Genomic DNA, 15,854 nt, shown 5'->3' with positions numbered 1-15,854 from the left:
CGTTGAGCACTTGTGAGTCAGTAAAAAACGAGTCTTCCCCAATTGCCCATAAGTCTGTGAGTCTTTGTCTCTACTTGTGAATCAGTGAAACTCGAGTATTCGTTGAGCACCGGTGAGTCAGTGAAAAACGAGTCTTCCAGCAATCGCCCATAAGTCTGGGAAAGGTGAGTCTTTTTGTCAAAACCTGTGTCTTAGTCAAACTCGAGTATTCGTTGAGCACCGGTGAATCAGTGAAAAACGAGTCTTCCACCAATCGCCCATAAGTCTGTGAAAGGTGAGTCTTTTTGTCAAACACCGGTGTCTTAGTCGAACTCGAGTATTCGTTGAGCACCCGTGAATCAGTGAAAAACGAGTCTTCCACCAATCGCCCATCAGTCTGGGAAAGATGAGTCTTTGTCAAACACCTGTGACTCAGTGGCACTCCAGTATTCGTTGAGCACCTGTGAGTCAGTGAAACACAAGTCTTGCCCAATCGCCCATAAGTCTGTGAGTCTTTGTCACTACTTGTGAATCAGTGAAACTCGAGTATTTGTTGAACACCTGTGAGTCAGTGAAAAACAAGTCTTCCCCAATCACCTATAAGTCTGTGAGTCTTTGTCAAACACCTGTGACTCAGTGGAACTCGAGTATTCATTGAGCACCCGTGAGTCAGTGAAAAACGAGTCTTCCCCAATCACCCATAAGTCTGTGAGTCTTTGTCACTACCTGTGAATAAGTGAAACACAAGTCTTTGTCGAGCACCTGTGACTCAGTGAAAGTGGAGTATTCGTTGAGCACTCGTGAGTCAGTGTAAGTAGTCTTTGACAAAAACCTGTGAATCAGTGAAAGTCGAGTCTTCTGTACGCACATGCCAGTCAGTGAAAAGTCTTCAATTAGCACAAGTGAGTCGGTGAAACACAAATCTCTGTTGAGGACCTGTGACTCAGCAAAAGTCGATGCTTCGTCAAGCACCCATGAGTTAGCAAAATTTGGGTCTTCCTTGAGCACCTGCGAGTGTACGGTGACCAAAACCTACCTCTCTGAAAGTGGCCCCCGGGGACCTTGAGATCTTGTAGAGGGCGTAGATGGGTATGCAGATGACGGAGGACAGAGCCATGGCGAAGCCGATGGCCAGGGACCAGCCGGGGTAAACGTAGTCATTGTAAGTGATGGGCTTGTACTGGATCACCGTGAAGATCAGGATAAACTGCGGGGGAAAGGGCAGAATGAGTGAGTGCCGATATGCGATATCCGGTCATTATTGCAGGTCATTATTTCAATATAACAGTCTGACTCATAGTGCCATCTTGCAAACAACATTAAATTCATCACACTGCAACTTTACACTCAATGGTTATACCTCAGAAATATAGCAACATTGCAACAGTTGGGTTTAAACACATTTTTAAATCATATTGGGACATATTTGTATATTTGTTTATACACCTCTTGAGTATTAAGTCGCTGTGTGATGAAATTAGTAGTTGTGATTGTGATCGTATATAAATGCATAAGCAAAAGGATCAAAGTTTAAGAAAAAGTTGCAACTTTTATGGAATTTACAGTATGTAAACATGGCTTGGAGAAACCAGGCTAGCCTCCTAGCCTCTAACGCAAAGTCAGACCATGACTTTGTGTCCATCTGGTCCTATATTTTGGTCAAAAATAGCAGTACTTTTTTTATATATGTCTCAATTACTCCCCATTTTCTGCCATTTGCAGAACGTTTTCGAACTTCGATAGGTTAAATTTTAACTCGCTGGTTTCATTCAAAAGCTTATTAGAGTTATGAAGATGAAAAGTCATCTTCACAGACCCTGGAGAGCAGACTTTTAGTCGATAATGCAATGAATGAAAGGGAAAAAAAAAGGCCTGAAATGGAAGCTGTAATCCACAACAATGCATTTGGTGTTTGGTTCAGAGGCTTAGTGGACTAATAATACATGTGCTTGGGAAAATTCTACTGATAGAGGCTGCTCGTGTCCATTTCCCAGTCAGAAAGATTTGAGGTTGGAATTCGGAAACAAAGACAGATTAGCTCCGGAAATGTAGGTCAGATTCCTAAAATGTGTTTAGCGGTATTCAAACGTGGTGTGTTAATGTAACAGAGTTAAAAATGCACTTTATTATTTATTTTCTAAATGCGGGAATTTATTATTATTTAGTTATTGTGAGAATTTTTATCTCAATTAGTATTTTTCTTATCTTGTTTACTCCATTTTCATTGCTTTATTTTATCCTTTCAATTCTGCTCCTCCCGGGCTTCCGTAGTTGGCCCCAGCTCTGGTAGCACTTCCTGTCTTTGCCACACCACGTGACTGGCATTGACGGAGGGTAAGTTCAGTTAAAGAGCTGCAGACAAAATATGTTGTTTAGTTTAAGATTTGGTCATCTGTGTTGTGTATATTGTTTTTATGTCGATATATTTGTCATTTCAAGCGGTTTTTGTGTTATTTCGATTGTTGGTTTTAGTTAAAAGGGCTTCTTTTCATTTACATTTATGGCGGGATTTTCGTTACATTGGTTTACAATGGTTTTTTGTTACAATGTGTAATTTATGTCCCGTCTGTGTAGGGTGCAGAAGTGGAGGAAAAAAGAACTTTATTTTCATTCTTTTGTCCATCAGGTATGTGTTTTTCATTTTTGTAATCATAATACTTTTTCGTGTGTCATTAATTGCTCCTTCCGCTTCTCTCCCCCACTCTGTTACTTATGTTGGCCACTAGTCGGCAGTGTTGTGAAACATTGTAAATATAATCTGTGTTTTGTTTACCATTAAAACAAGTATTTCCTCTCTTTGCCACACAACGTGGTTGGCATTGACGAGGGGTGCAGAAGTGAAGGAAAAGTAACTTTTATTTTCATTCTTTTGTCCATCAGAAACCCAACAAAGGCCGTTACGTTAACTTACAGAAATAATAACGGGGGAGATGAACCTCCAGCACACTTTGAAGAAGAGCGGAGGAGGGAAACCCAGCATCATCTCAACGTCTTTGAAATAGTTTCGGTGACCTGCAGGAAAAGACGGTAAGCAAAAACATCATCTTGGGTTGCCTTACTTCTATGGCAAAGAATCCGAGTAGTACTTTTATTGATATCCATGTTCTCGGAGGATAACCAATAAAGATAGAAAACCATGCCAAAGTGAAAGGCAGCCCATCCTTACCATAAATATACATGATGCAGACACACATAATGCAGGAAATGATGACCAGAGAGAAGCTAGCAGCGTAATTGTCCATCAGGAGCAACCAGTAGATTCCTGCCTGCGAGCAGAAACACACATGCGGTAGGAAAATGGGAGGACTGGGAATGCTCCAGGATGGGAAATGCATCCTGGTGGACTTACCTGAGTTGTTAGCGGCACTCCGAGTAGGAATCCGACAATCGCCACGCACAGTGTAACCACGGTCTTGTTTCTGATGATCCAGTCGGTGCCGATCTCATCCACAATGGCCGTCACCAGCGTCTCCAGTAAGCAGAACTGAAGGAAGAACAAACGAGAATTATTTATGTTTTTGCTATGAAAGATAATTATATACTTCAGGAGCTCGTTTATTGCAATTAATGGCTCCGTGGTAAATTAATTTCCGCAAAGTAGGATTCTTTATTGACAAATACCCTGTTTGCAACCTTCTAAATACACTTTTCAGTATTATTAAAGACCTCTAGACATAAAATAACACCCCTATAACAACATTACAGGAACATTACTGACACCTAGTGACCAGTGTACAATACTACATATCACAACAGCTTTTTAATTCATTTAGCCCAGGGGTCGGCAACCTTTACTATGAAAAAAAAAACATTTTACCCGCTTGCTCACTAAAGAGAGATAGCCTGGAGCCGCAAAACATACTTTAAAAACAACTTTGGTGGGAATTTGGGGGTATCAAAGTAGTTCATATAAGAAAAGACAAGTTGGAGTACTCTTGCTAGTATTGGAAGTAAACTTACATAAAAGTACATATGTGTAAACTACTGTAAACTGAAGTTTTTAAAAAAAAATCATCTCTAATTTATTTTTTTAGAAATGCCAAATAGCTCTGGGAAAGTATTATTTCTTATTTTCCTTCATGTTTCTGCTCATCCAATCACCAGCCAGAAATCAGTCAGGATGCATTCATGGTCTCACATAAAGTTGGATTTTTAAAAACTCATTACAAAGAAGTGCATTTTCCCCACTCAGGTGTTAAAAACATATTCAAGCATTGCAAAGGGAGCCATAACATATAGGCCACATGCGGCTCTGGAGCCGTGGGTTGCTGACCCCTCCCTTATTTAGCCAATAATATGAATCAATATGCTTAAGTCATGAAAAAACATGTGAAATTCTGACTAATAGCAACCACAAAACAGCATGATTGATGAATATATTAAAAAAAAAGTGTTATGGTGTACTTGTACGTACAAATATGACATATGCAGTAAATTCCTTCCACCATGATGCTTTTCGGTCAACCGAGTATTCCAGTCTCACCTGAGTACCCAGCCCGAGAAGGATGAGCATGAAGAAGAAGAGCAGCGACCAGAGTGGGGAAATGGGCAGCAGAGTGAGAGCCTCCGGGTAGGCCACAAAGGCCAGACCCGGGCCGTGGTCGGCCACCTCCGATACGGGAACGTTCAGATGGTGTGCCATGAAGCCCAGGATGGAGAAAATGACAAAGCCGGCGTAGACGCTGGTAGCACAGTTGGTGATGCTGATGATGATGCTGTCTCTGTACACGGAAAAGCAGATTGGACAGTCAGATCGTGGCTAGATTGGAAATGGAAATCACATTTTGCAGTAATTTCATTTCAAAGAGATTCTTTTGTGTAAATTAGGAAATTATCTATAATGTTAGCAATGAAAAAAATGCTAATTCTCATTCATGGTCATGACAAACTGTTGGAAAAACCAAGCTGGAAGCTGTATTGCACCAAATTGCATGGCATCAGTGGCGTCAATGGGCCTATTTTAGGGGAGCTTAAGTGCCCCTAAAATGTTCTTAAGCCCCCCTAAATAATTTGATATTTTTTATACATTTTTTGTTTTTTTTTTAGTTTTTACAAAAAAACCCTCAAAAACAAATTTCATATAATAGGGCAAAAGAAGCCAATAAGCAGACTAATACTAGCCTACTACTACTAGTAGTAGTTGTTGTAATAATCAGAAGAAGAATACTGAAAAATAATAAAATAAATAATTTCATATTTTTTTATTGATCTTTTTTTTCTTTTTTTCCAAAAAAATCTCTGACAAATTTCATATAATAGGGCAAAAGCAGGCTAATAAGCAAGCCAATAAGCAGGCTAATACTAGCCTACTACTATACTAGTTGTAGTAGTAATAATCAAAAGAAGAATAATGATGATAGTAACAATAATAGGCTTATTAATAATATAATAATAATGATGATATCATTGATCCCTGTCCACTGGATAGAATGGTTGCAGAGCTTGAGCAGCGGTTTTGCAGTATAGATTGTGTGTACTTGTGTACATTTAATGGTGGCCTAAAACAATTGAGTATCTCTACTAAATCTTGTCCAAAAGTGGGAAAGTTATATCCCGGTTCTTGGATTTTTTTGATTTTTTTTGAATGTCTACTACATTGATTCATATCCTGTACATCTCCAGGGGGCTTGGTATGATAAATGATTAAGACTCGGAGAGAGTAAAGTGGTTTTTAAGCAATAATCGATTCCCCGGATGCTTGGCCTGCCTTGTACATTGTGGACCAATCAGTGAGGCCAAAGAATAGCGGAGCTATTCTCTGATGCACCTTTATGAGGAATAGTGTGAAGTACCTGAAACAATTGTTGTGGAACTTGTTATAGGAAGCCATCGTAATGAGGCCGCCCCACGCACATCCCAGGGAGTAGAAAATCTGTGACGCGGCATCTCCCCACACCTGGGAAAACAACACAAGAACCAATAATTCGCGCCGCTACTCATTATTGACAAAGTCGGAAAACTGGTACTATATAAGGGTATCTGTATATATATATATATATACATATGTAAAAAATATATTGTATGCTCGAACTGGGATTATTTTGGTGTAAATTTAAATTTATCTGAAATTTTATATTATCTTGTCTTATCTTAAAGTTTCTATTATGAGACAAAAGCCACTGCAGGTAACAGGAGTGAAATGTGATTATAGGGGTGTTATTTCATGTCAAGAGGGCTCTAATGTTCATTCATTCATTCATTTTCTACCGCTTATCCTCACAAATTGCTTGGTATCAGTGACGTCATTAGGCCTAATTTAGGGGGGGCTTCAGCCCCCCTAAAATGTTATTAAGGCCCCCATAAATAATTTGATATTTTTTATTGATTTTTAAAATTTTATTGATTTTTTTTTACCAAAAAAAATGCCCCTAGTGCTGGAGCCTATCCCAGCTGTCTTGGGGCGAGAGGCCGGGTACACCCTGGACTGGTGGCCAGCCAATCACAGGGCACATATAGACAAACAACCATTCACACTCACATTCATACCTATGGACAATTTGGAGTCGCTAATTAACCTAGCATGTTTTTGGAATGTGGGAGGAAACCGGAGTACCCGGTTTAGAAAACCCACGCATGCACGGGGAGAACATGCAAAGAGATGGCCGAGGGTGGAGTCGAACCTTGGTCCTCCTAGCTGTGAGGTCTGCGCGCTAACTCATTCATTCATTTTCTCCTGCTTTTTCCTCACGAGGGTCGCAGGGGTGCTGGAGCCTATCCCAACTGGTGGCCAGCCAATCACAGGGCACATATAGACAAACAACCATTCACACTCACATTCATACCTATGGACAATTTGGAGTCGCTAATTAACCTAGCATGTTTTTGGAATGTGGGAGGAAACCAGAATACGCGGAGAAAACCCACGCATGAACCCACTCCACACAGAGATGGCCGAGGGTGGAATTGAACTTGGGTCTCCTAGCTGTGAGGCCTCTACTGTATACTACTAAATATAATAATAGATACTGTATACTACAAGTCTAATCGAGACATTTTGTCCCATTCCCCTCACTAAAGAGCTCAAGTTCTGTCAGGTTGCATCGGGATCGGGCGTGAACAGCTCCTATAGCAGGTCCAGCCACTGTACTGAGATCTGTGGTTTTGACTTGGCCCCCCGAGAAGATTTACTTTGCTGTGTTTCAACAAGTTCTGTGTGGCTTTTGCTGCATGTTTAAGGGAGGGGGGGTGGGACGATGGGGGGGTCGCTGTCTCCCGAGGCGTAGTTCTCATGCAGGTTGAAACAGATTATGGCCCACCATTATCGACACCTCAACAAGTTATATATGGTTGTAAAAATACCTTAGCATCCAGGACCTTCTGCCACTGCGGAGTCAGGTAGTACATGATCCCGTTGATGGCTCCGTCCAGGGTAATGCCGCGGATAAACAGGATGGTCAAAACCACATAAGGGAATGTGGCTGTGAAGTACACCACCTGGAATTACACATCACACGCATGTGACGTGTACACGTCACTCACGCAGGGAGAGAGGAGTTTCGTGAGAACACGGACCTTTCCCGAGGATTTGACGCCCCTGATGAGGCAGAGGAAGACCACCACCCAGGACACAGCCAGGCAGCCCAGGATGGGGAGGCGCACTTCTCCAAAGTTGCCGATGTCGTCGGAGATGTCCAGCACGTAGTGTCTAAAATAAACACACAGCTTTTATATGCATTATCAAGCACGTTTTGTCTGCTGAAATCAAGTATAAAAAATGCTAAATTAGCTAAAATACAAATATAATATGCAGTATTGCACACTGGCCACCAGGTGTCAGTAAATTTGTCTGAAATTTTATATTGTCTTATTTGTGAGACAAAAGCCACTGCAGGTAACAGGAGTGAAATGTTATTATAGGGGTGTTATTTCATGTCGAGGGGGCTCTAATGATGTAAAAAATATATTGTATGCTCGAACTGGGATTAAATATATCTGAAATTTTATATTATCTTGTCTTATCTTAAAGTTTTTATAATGAGACAAAAGCCACTGCGGGTAACAAGAGTGAAATGTGATTATAGGGGTGTTATTTCATGTCGAGAGGGCTCTAATGATGTAAAAAATATATTGTATGCTCTAACTGGGATTAAATTTATCTGAAATTTTATTTTATCTTGTCTCATCTTAAAGTTTCTATTATGAGACAAAAGCCACTGCAGGTAACAGGAGTGAAATGTGATTATAGGGGTGTTATTTCATGTCAAGAGGGCTCTACTGTTCATTCATTCATTCATTTTCTACCGCTTATCCTCACAAATTGCTTGGTATCAGTGGCGTCATTAGGCCTAATTTAGGGGGGGCTTCAGTCCCCCTAAAATGTTCTTAAGGTCCCCCTAAATAATTTCATATTTTTTATTGATTTCTTGAAATGTTTTTATTGATTTTTATTTATTTTTATTGAAAAAAAAATGCACCTAGTGCTGGAGCCTATCCCAGCTGTTTTGGGGTGAGGGGCGGGGTACACCCTGGACTGGTGGCCAGCCAATCACAGGGCACATATAGACAAACAACCATTCACACTCACATTCATACCTATGGACAATTTGGAGTCGCTAATTAACCTAGCATGTTTTTTTGGAATGTGGGAGGAAACCAGAGTACCCGGAGAAAACCCACGCATGCACCCACTCCACACAGAGATGGCCGAGGGTGGAATTGAACGAGGGTCTCCTAGCTGTGAGGCCTCTGCGCTAACCACTCGACCACCGTGCAGCTTGAAATCAAGTATAAAAATGGCTAAATGAGCTAAAATACAAATATAATATGTAGTATTCCACACTGGCCTCTAGGTGTCAGTAAATTTGTCTGAAATTTTATATTGACTTATTTGTGAGACAAAAGGAGTGAAATGTGATTATAGGGGTGTTATTTCATGTCGAGAGGGCTCTAATGATGTAAAAAATATATTGTATGCTCTAACTGGGATTATTTTGGTGTAAGTCACAATTTGGGGGAGGAACTATGATCTCTGAGTGCTGTGACTTGTCTGCAAAATAAATAGCACGTGTCCTGCATGTCGTTCATGAGCTGTTCCACTCCGATGAAAGGTTGTAGCATTTCCAGGAATCTTGAATAAATATTTGACAATGGTTGGCCGAGGTAACTGAGGTCACGTCATTCCCAAACTGCCAAACAGGGGAATACAAAGTGCTTACTTCCAGTATTCCTCGCTGGGACTGGTCCTCTTGGTGCGATTGACGACCTCGCTGACCCCCGCCGCCACGCCGCGGGTGACGTTGGCCAGGGTGCCGTTAATCTGGCCGCTTTGGCTCACCACTCCGCTGCAGTCGGGCGTGTTCCAGGGGTTGTTGCAGTACGTCCACGGCAATAAGTTAGTCATGGACATGAAGAAGTAGTAGAAGGCGATGCAAATCACCACGTTGTAATAAATCCCGATGTAGGTGGACACCACCATCATGCCGTAGCCCACACCTGGCGGGGAAGAACACAGGTTCGAGTTCATCCATGCAGTTCTAGACACCCAAAGGATCCTCTTAGGAAACATGGCTGGGATTGAATGAGTTATTATTATGGGCTTGCAAGCCCCATAGACTATGGGGCTTGCATTATATCTTAATCTTCCCATTTTTGCGCGCGTAATGCGGCCAAAACCGCAAAAAGGACCCCCACAGATGTTACACCGCCGGAATCGTGAGGCTCGGGACTACAGCAGTATTTATTTTTTGGAATGTTTTGTGTAACTATGGCGACGCTATAAACCAAAACGTTCAAAAATGGGCCACTAGATTAGGTACACATGTTCTACAGTAAACCTCGGATATATCGGACTCGGATATATCGGAAATTTGCTCACAACGGACAGATAAAAAAGAACCAATTTTTCTGTAATGCATTTCCAATAAAAATTCATTGCATATATCGGATTTCGCCTATTTCGGACAAAATCTCCAGTCCCGTTCCAATGCATTTCCATTAAATTTCCCTCGCATATATCGGATGGCCGCATGGTGGCACTCCGATTCGCCGAATCGTGACAGGCCGCTATACGACGTCATTTGCAGCGTTTGCAGCGTTGCCTGCGCGTCCAGGTACATTGGAAACATAGTCAAGGAAGTGCCTTTTTATAACGGATAAAATCCGATTTACGCATATACCGGATATAAATCCGATATATGCATAAAACGGAAATTTTCCGGTATACGCATATAACAGATTTCGCTATATCGGACAAAACCAGTGGGAACAATTGAATCCGATATATCCAAGGTTTACTGTATTATTATATCTTAATCTTCCCATTTTTGCGCGCGTAATGCGGCCAAAACCGCAAAAAGGACCCCCACACATGTTACACCGCCGGAATCGTGAGGCTCGGGACTACAGCAGTATTTATTTTTTGGAATGTTTTGTGTAACTATGGCGACGCTATAAACCAAAACGTTCAAAAACGGGCCACTAGATTAGGTACAACCTGTTTTATTTTTAGAACAGCCACATTCCAGAGAAAACGAGAATTTACAGACTTTTCACAGCCTTGTAGCTCAGCCATACGGCCATGATTTACGGCTCATTTTTTAGATAAACTTCTCAACTCTCTCTGTGGCGAAATGCTAATTGCTAGCATGTTAGCATTTAAGCTAATCTACTCATGTCTAAAGGCAAATACACACATGGCATGATGTAGGGAAGTTATAGGACAACCTTGGCACTTTCTAAACTTGAGGCCCTCTTGCTAGGTGCTGGCATGATGACTGTTAGCATGTTAGCATTTAAGCTAATTTACTCATGTCTAAAGGCAAATACACACATGGCATGATGTAGGGAAGTTATAGGACAACCTTTGCACTTTCTAAACTTGAGGCCCTCTTGCTAGGTGCTAGCATGATGACTGTTAGCATGTTAGCATTTAAGCTAATTTACTCATGTCTAAAGGCAAATACACACGTGGCACGATGTGGGGGACACTATGGGACTGCCCCAAACTTTTCGTGACCTGAGGCCGTCTTGATAGGTGCTAGCTTGGTAGCCGTTAGCATGTTAGCATTTAAGCTAATTTACTAATGTCTAAATGCAAATAGACACATGGCATGATGTGGAGACACGATGGGACTGCATCTACCTTTTCGGTACTTGAGGCATTCTTGCTAGGTGCTAGCATGGTAACCGTTTGCACACCGGGCCCGAGGTTCACAGCACAGGTGGCAAGCCCATCCAAATTTCCGCGGGAATTTTCTAGTTACTATTATTACTCCTCAAGAAAAAAAGTATTGTGTTTTTACTGATAAAATGCGTGTTTGCAAAAAGTAAACCCCCTCAGACTGTAAACTTGATGAAAAACGTGACTCGTGGAAGCCAAAGTACAAAGTTATGTTGACTTGACCTCACGTTCTTAGCGATGTATGCTTTTCACGTGCAGATGTTTTCTCCAATGTGACGTCCAGGAAGTGGGAACTTATACCTAAATCAACTCCTCTTTGGACCCAAAGACTTTTTTTTGGATATGGATATGTTGTTGTGTTCGGTTGTTCGGGATTATAAAAACATATATCTATGTCTTTGGTGTTGAATTAGTTAAGGGAAAATTGTTTCGGTTAGCATCCGTTTCAGTTTCCGTCTGGAAGGAATTAACGACGCTAACCAAGGTTCCATGGCAACGTATGCAATCCGATTTATGAGTCTTACACACAAAATACACAACAAACCTTTGAACATTGGGCTAATCTTCCAGACTCCCAGACACCCCAGGCTGGCAAACTGGCCGAAGGACAACTCCAGGAAGAAGAGCGGAATGCCACAGAAGACCAACATGATAAAATACGGGAGCATAAAGGCACCTGGAAGGGAGAACACACACGACTCAGTCAATTCCAGTTAGATGTATTATGTCTTTTTTTCAAAGCAATAGTAGTTTGAGTCGTTTGTACACTCCTGGAGGTTAGGAGGACTGAATAAATTTGTCCTAATCAAATATATAATATACTACGATCAGGAGAAGCAGAGCACAGAGGGGGAAGAGCATCCTGCCGTGGCCCAGGAAGGTGCACTGTATTCGGGCACATGCTCAGAGCAGCTGATACGACATCATGGAGGTCTCTGGCAAATCTTGTGCAATTTTCAAACACCATGGCACTGCCATTTCAGGTAGCCGATAAACATATAATTTAACAAGAAACTACAAAAAAAAATGGAATAAAGTCAAAATAATAAAAAATGTATATAATAATATAAAAAAAATAATATATAATTAAAAAAAATCAAAATGTCCTAATTCTAATAGTGTCACATATTATGAGGAAAAATAACATTTAGCATGAAGTTGAAAAAAAATAAATAAAGAAAATAAAATAAAAAATAAAAATAAGTTTACATTTTTGTAAAATTAGTTTGTGGAAAAAGTTATGTAATAAGAATAAAGTCAAACTATTATTGGAATAAAGTCACCATTACAAGAAGAAAAAAGAAAGTGGAAATAGCTTCTGAAATAGCAGAAATTAAAAAATAAATGCTGTAGTTTTACAAGAATAAAGTCAAAATATGAAGAAAAATAAGTAGCGTTTTAACCAACAGTGTCACAATTTTACAAAAATAAACTGTTAATATATTTGCGATTGGTGGCTATTTTTATTGGCCTACGCCATATTCTAAAATTATAATCAAACATAAAATATTTAAACACAAAAAACAGCAAAAAACAAAAATTCATATAAATATCAAATGATCATATTAGAAGAATAATCTAAAACTAATGCCATAAAATAAAATAAAATAAAATAAAATAAAATAAAATAAAATAAAATAAAATAAAATAAAATAAAATAAAATAAAATAAAATAAAATAAAATAAAATAAAATAAAGAGCACAGACAAAAGTGGATATTAATCGGCTTTTTTTACATGACAAAGTGGAAGTAGCAATTATTATTTAGAGTCCGTAGTCAGGAAAAAGCTGAAAGAAACAAACAATTTAGATAATACCAAAGTGTTCCTTGCAGTCGTTCATCGTCCAGTCTACCTACCTCCTCCGTTTCTGTAGCAGAGGTAGGGGAACCTCCAAACATTTCCCAGACCCACAGCATAGCCCACACTGGTGAGGACAAACTCGATTTGGTTGCCCCAATTCCCTCGTCGGGAGTTTTCATCCTTCCTCACCGACTCGCCTGGAACTGCTCCATTCTGCAACAAAGAGGCGTTCATGGGTCGTTCCGCTGTAAGCCACATCTTTTTCAATTCTTTCATAGCTTTTATTTCAAGAAGACACCAAAATATGTCCACAATGTTCATACTGTTATTGTTTTTTTTTTTTTTTGCATGATTGACACACGTTTCAGATCAATATTAGTCAATTGCTTAGTTAGTTAGTTACAACCATTCACACTCACATTCATACCTATGGACAATTTGGAGTAACCCGGAGTAAACCCACGCATGCACAGGGAGAACGTGCAAACTCAGAGATGATCGAGGGTGGAATGATGCATATATTCAAATGAAAAGTAAAAAAAAAAAAACAGATACTAAAATCGAATTTGAGTTTTATGTTGCATATTTTATTGTTTGCTGTGTTTAAATGTGTGCACCAGACTGGTTCATAATGGGAAGTTTTACTCACCTAATTGTGGTCTGAAAATGTTGCCAAGATGCTTTTACAGACACTCACTTCTTGCGTTTTGTCGCAAAGATCTTAAAAGATCTTAAGAGATCTTAAAAGATCTTAAGAGATCTCAAAAGATTTTAAAACATCTTAAGAGATCTTAATAGATCTTAAGAGATCTAGATCTTAAGAGATCTTAAAAGATCTTAAGAGATTTTTAAAAATCTTAAAAGATCTTAAGAGATCTTAAGAGATCTTAAAAGATCTTAAGATATCTTAAGAGATCTTAAAAGATCTTAAGATATCTTAAGAGATCTTAAAAGATCTTAAGAGATCTTAAAAGATCTTAAGAGATCTTAAAAGATCTTAAGAGATCTCAAAAGATTTTAAAAGATCTTAAGAGATCTTAAGAGATCTTAAAAGATCTTAAGATATCTTAAGAGATCTTAAAAGATCTTAAGAGATCTTAAAAGATCTTAAGAGATCTTAAAAGATCTTAAGAGATCTCAAAAGATTTTAAAAGATCTTAAGAGATCTTAAGAGATCTAGATCTTAAGAGATCTTAAAAGATCTTAAGAGATCTTAAGAGATTTTAAAAAATCTTAAAAGATCTTAAGAGATCTTAAAAGATCTTAAGAGATCTTAAGAGATCTTAAAAGATCTTAAGAGATCTTAAAAGATCTTAAGAGATCTTAAGAGATCTTAAGAGATCTTAAAAGATCTTAAAAGATCTTAAAAGATCTTAAGAGATCTTAAGAGATTTTAAAAAATCTTAAAAGATCTTAAGAGATCTTAAGATCTCTAAAGAGATCTAGATCTTAAGAGATCTTAAAAGATCTTAAGAGATCTTAAAATATCTTAAAAGATCTTAAGAGATCTTAAGAGATTTTAAAAGATCTTAAGAGATCTTAATAGATCTTAAAATATTTCATACTTGCATATATATATATATATATATATAGATTTTATATATATATATTGTATATATATAGATTTTATATATATGCACATTGATGTGGTATTTAGAGCTAAAAACTGACCATGAAATCATGTATGTACAAATGTACTTGGACAAAGAGCATGTGTGCCTTCATCTTAATGGGCAGGCGATCAATAAATATCATCCATAAAGTCGTTTCTATTCCATCCCAAAGTTGAGCATGAGATGGACGCGCTGGAGCAGACGGGATTTAAAGTGAAATCACCGCCTTAAGACGAGAGGCCGTGTACACATTTGGTCTTGTCCTGATTTCCAGCTTCTTCTACCGCTTTCCTCGCTCCCTCCATCTGCTGCCATCAGATGGTTCCTCTCCCGCCCTGCTCCGTAATAACCTCGGCCGCGTCTCCCTGCGTGTATGCGGATGCAAATGTCCACACCGGACAGAAGGGTACTCCGATTGACAATGCATGTTTGTACCATAATGTCGTCAGATTACATATTTATAGTGCACAAGCAAAATATTCTGATTATTTTTTCAAATGCACACAAACACACACTATTAAAATAATGTTTTTTTTTAAACTTGCTGATATAGTTCATCTTCAAACAGCTAAAATAATATCATATCAACTTGTATTTCAGTACTTGATAAAAAAACAAACGAAAAAAAACACACAAAAAAACTTAAATTATATTATGAAAGCAGGAAGTGAACAAATGTAAGAGTTACTGATTGTAAAAGTACCAGATGGAGGGGTAGGATTTAATAAGCTTTGCTTCTTCCTACTCCTTTTGGACATGTGGAACTGTGAACTGATTATGTGATGCATTCAATTGTAATCTGATGCATCTTCAAATGAAATAAAACCATTACCATTACCATTTTCAATATGTCAATATGGCCGTCGCAACACACTTAAAGGTACTTCAGCGTCTATTTGACGGTACTTTATAGATGGTCATTTATTGTAAAAAAAAGCGTTTTGACCTGTTTGGACTACATTTAGAGGTGAAAACAACATGAAAACCAGAGATCTGACCACATTTAGGCTTAATCTTTATATAATATTTTTATTGTGACTTACAATATCGTCAATATGGCCGTCGCAACACACTAAAGGGTACTTTATAGATGGTCATTTATTGTAAAAAAGTGTTTTGACCTGTTTGGACTACATTTAGAGGTGAAAACAACATGAAAACCAGAGATCTGACCACATTTAGGCTTAATCATTGTATAATATTTCTATTGAGACTTACAATATCGTCAATATGGCCACTATCTTCACTTAATTTCTATCAGCAGCTCCAATCCTTATTAGTTAACATGATTCTCCCAAGCGGTAGTGCACCAAAGAAAAGAAAAGCCATTACAGTGGAAGC

The 15,854-nt window shown here is 38.9% G+C and overlaps 1 protein-coding gene and 1 long non-coding RNA gene across 4 annotated transcripts in view; one reads left to right on the top strand and one right to left on the bottom strand.

The window, feature by feature from the left end:
- The window catches only part of slc6a9 (solute carrier family 6 member 9), a 66,614-nt gene that overhangs the window by 7,919 nt on the left and 42,841 nt on the right, over positions 1–15,854 (bottom strand). For all 3 annotated transcript variants that reach the window (XM_058066768.1, XM_058066767.1, XM_058066770.1), the window contains exons 2-12: positions 12,957–13,113; positions 11,643–11,774; positions 9,135–9,411; positions 7,492–7,624; positions 7,279–7,413; positions 5,772–5,875; positions 4,463–4,700; positions 3,329–3,463; positions 3,146–3,245; positions 2,891–2,991; positions 1,016–1,186 (exon numbers count right to left, since the gene is read on the bottom strand). In XM_058066768.1, coding sequence (XP_057922751.1) covers positions 1,016–1,186; positions 2,891–2,991; positions 3,146–3,245; positions 3,329–3,463; positions 4,463–4,700; positions 5,772–5,875; positions 7,279–7,413; positions 7,492–7,624; positions 9,135–9,411; positions 11,643–11,774; positions 12,957–13,113 — 1,683 coding nt within the window. The remainder of the gene's footprint in view (positions 1–1,015; positions 1,187–2,890; positions 2,992–3,145; positions 3,246–3,328; positions 3,464–4,462; positions 4,701–5,771; positions 5,876–7,278; positions 7,414–7,491; positions 7,625–9,134; positions 9,412–11,642; positions 11,775–12,956; positions 13,114–15,854) is intronic.
- Positions 2,356–8,244, top strand: LOC131125333 (uncharacterized). The gene is made up of 3 exons (XR_009129010.1): positions 2,356–2,605; positions 2,860–3,006; positions 7,463–8,244. It is a non-coding gene; the product is annotated as an uncharacterized LOC131125333 (long non-coding RNA).

Source organism: Doryrhamphus excisus, chromosome 3, assembly GCF_030265055.1.
Source record: "Doryrhamphus excisus isolate RoL2022-K1 chromosome 3, RoL_Dexc_1.0, whole genome shotgun sequence".
Lineage (NCBI taxonomy): Eukaryota > Metazoa > Chordata > Actinopteri > Syngnathiformes > Syngnathidae > Doryrhamphus > Doryrhamphus excisus.
This window is presented reverse-complemented; position numbering and strand designations above follow the sequence as displayed.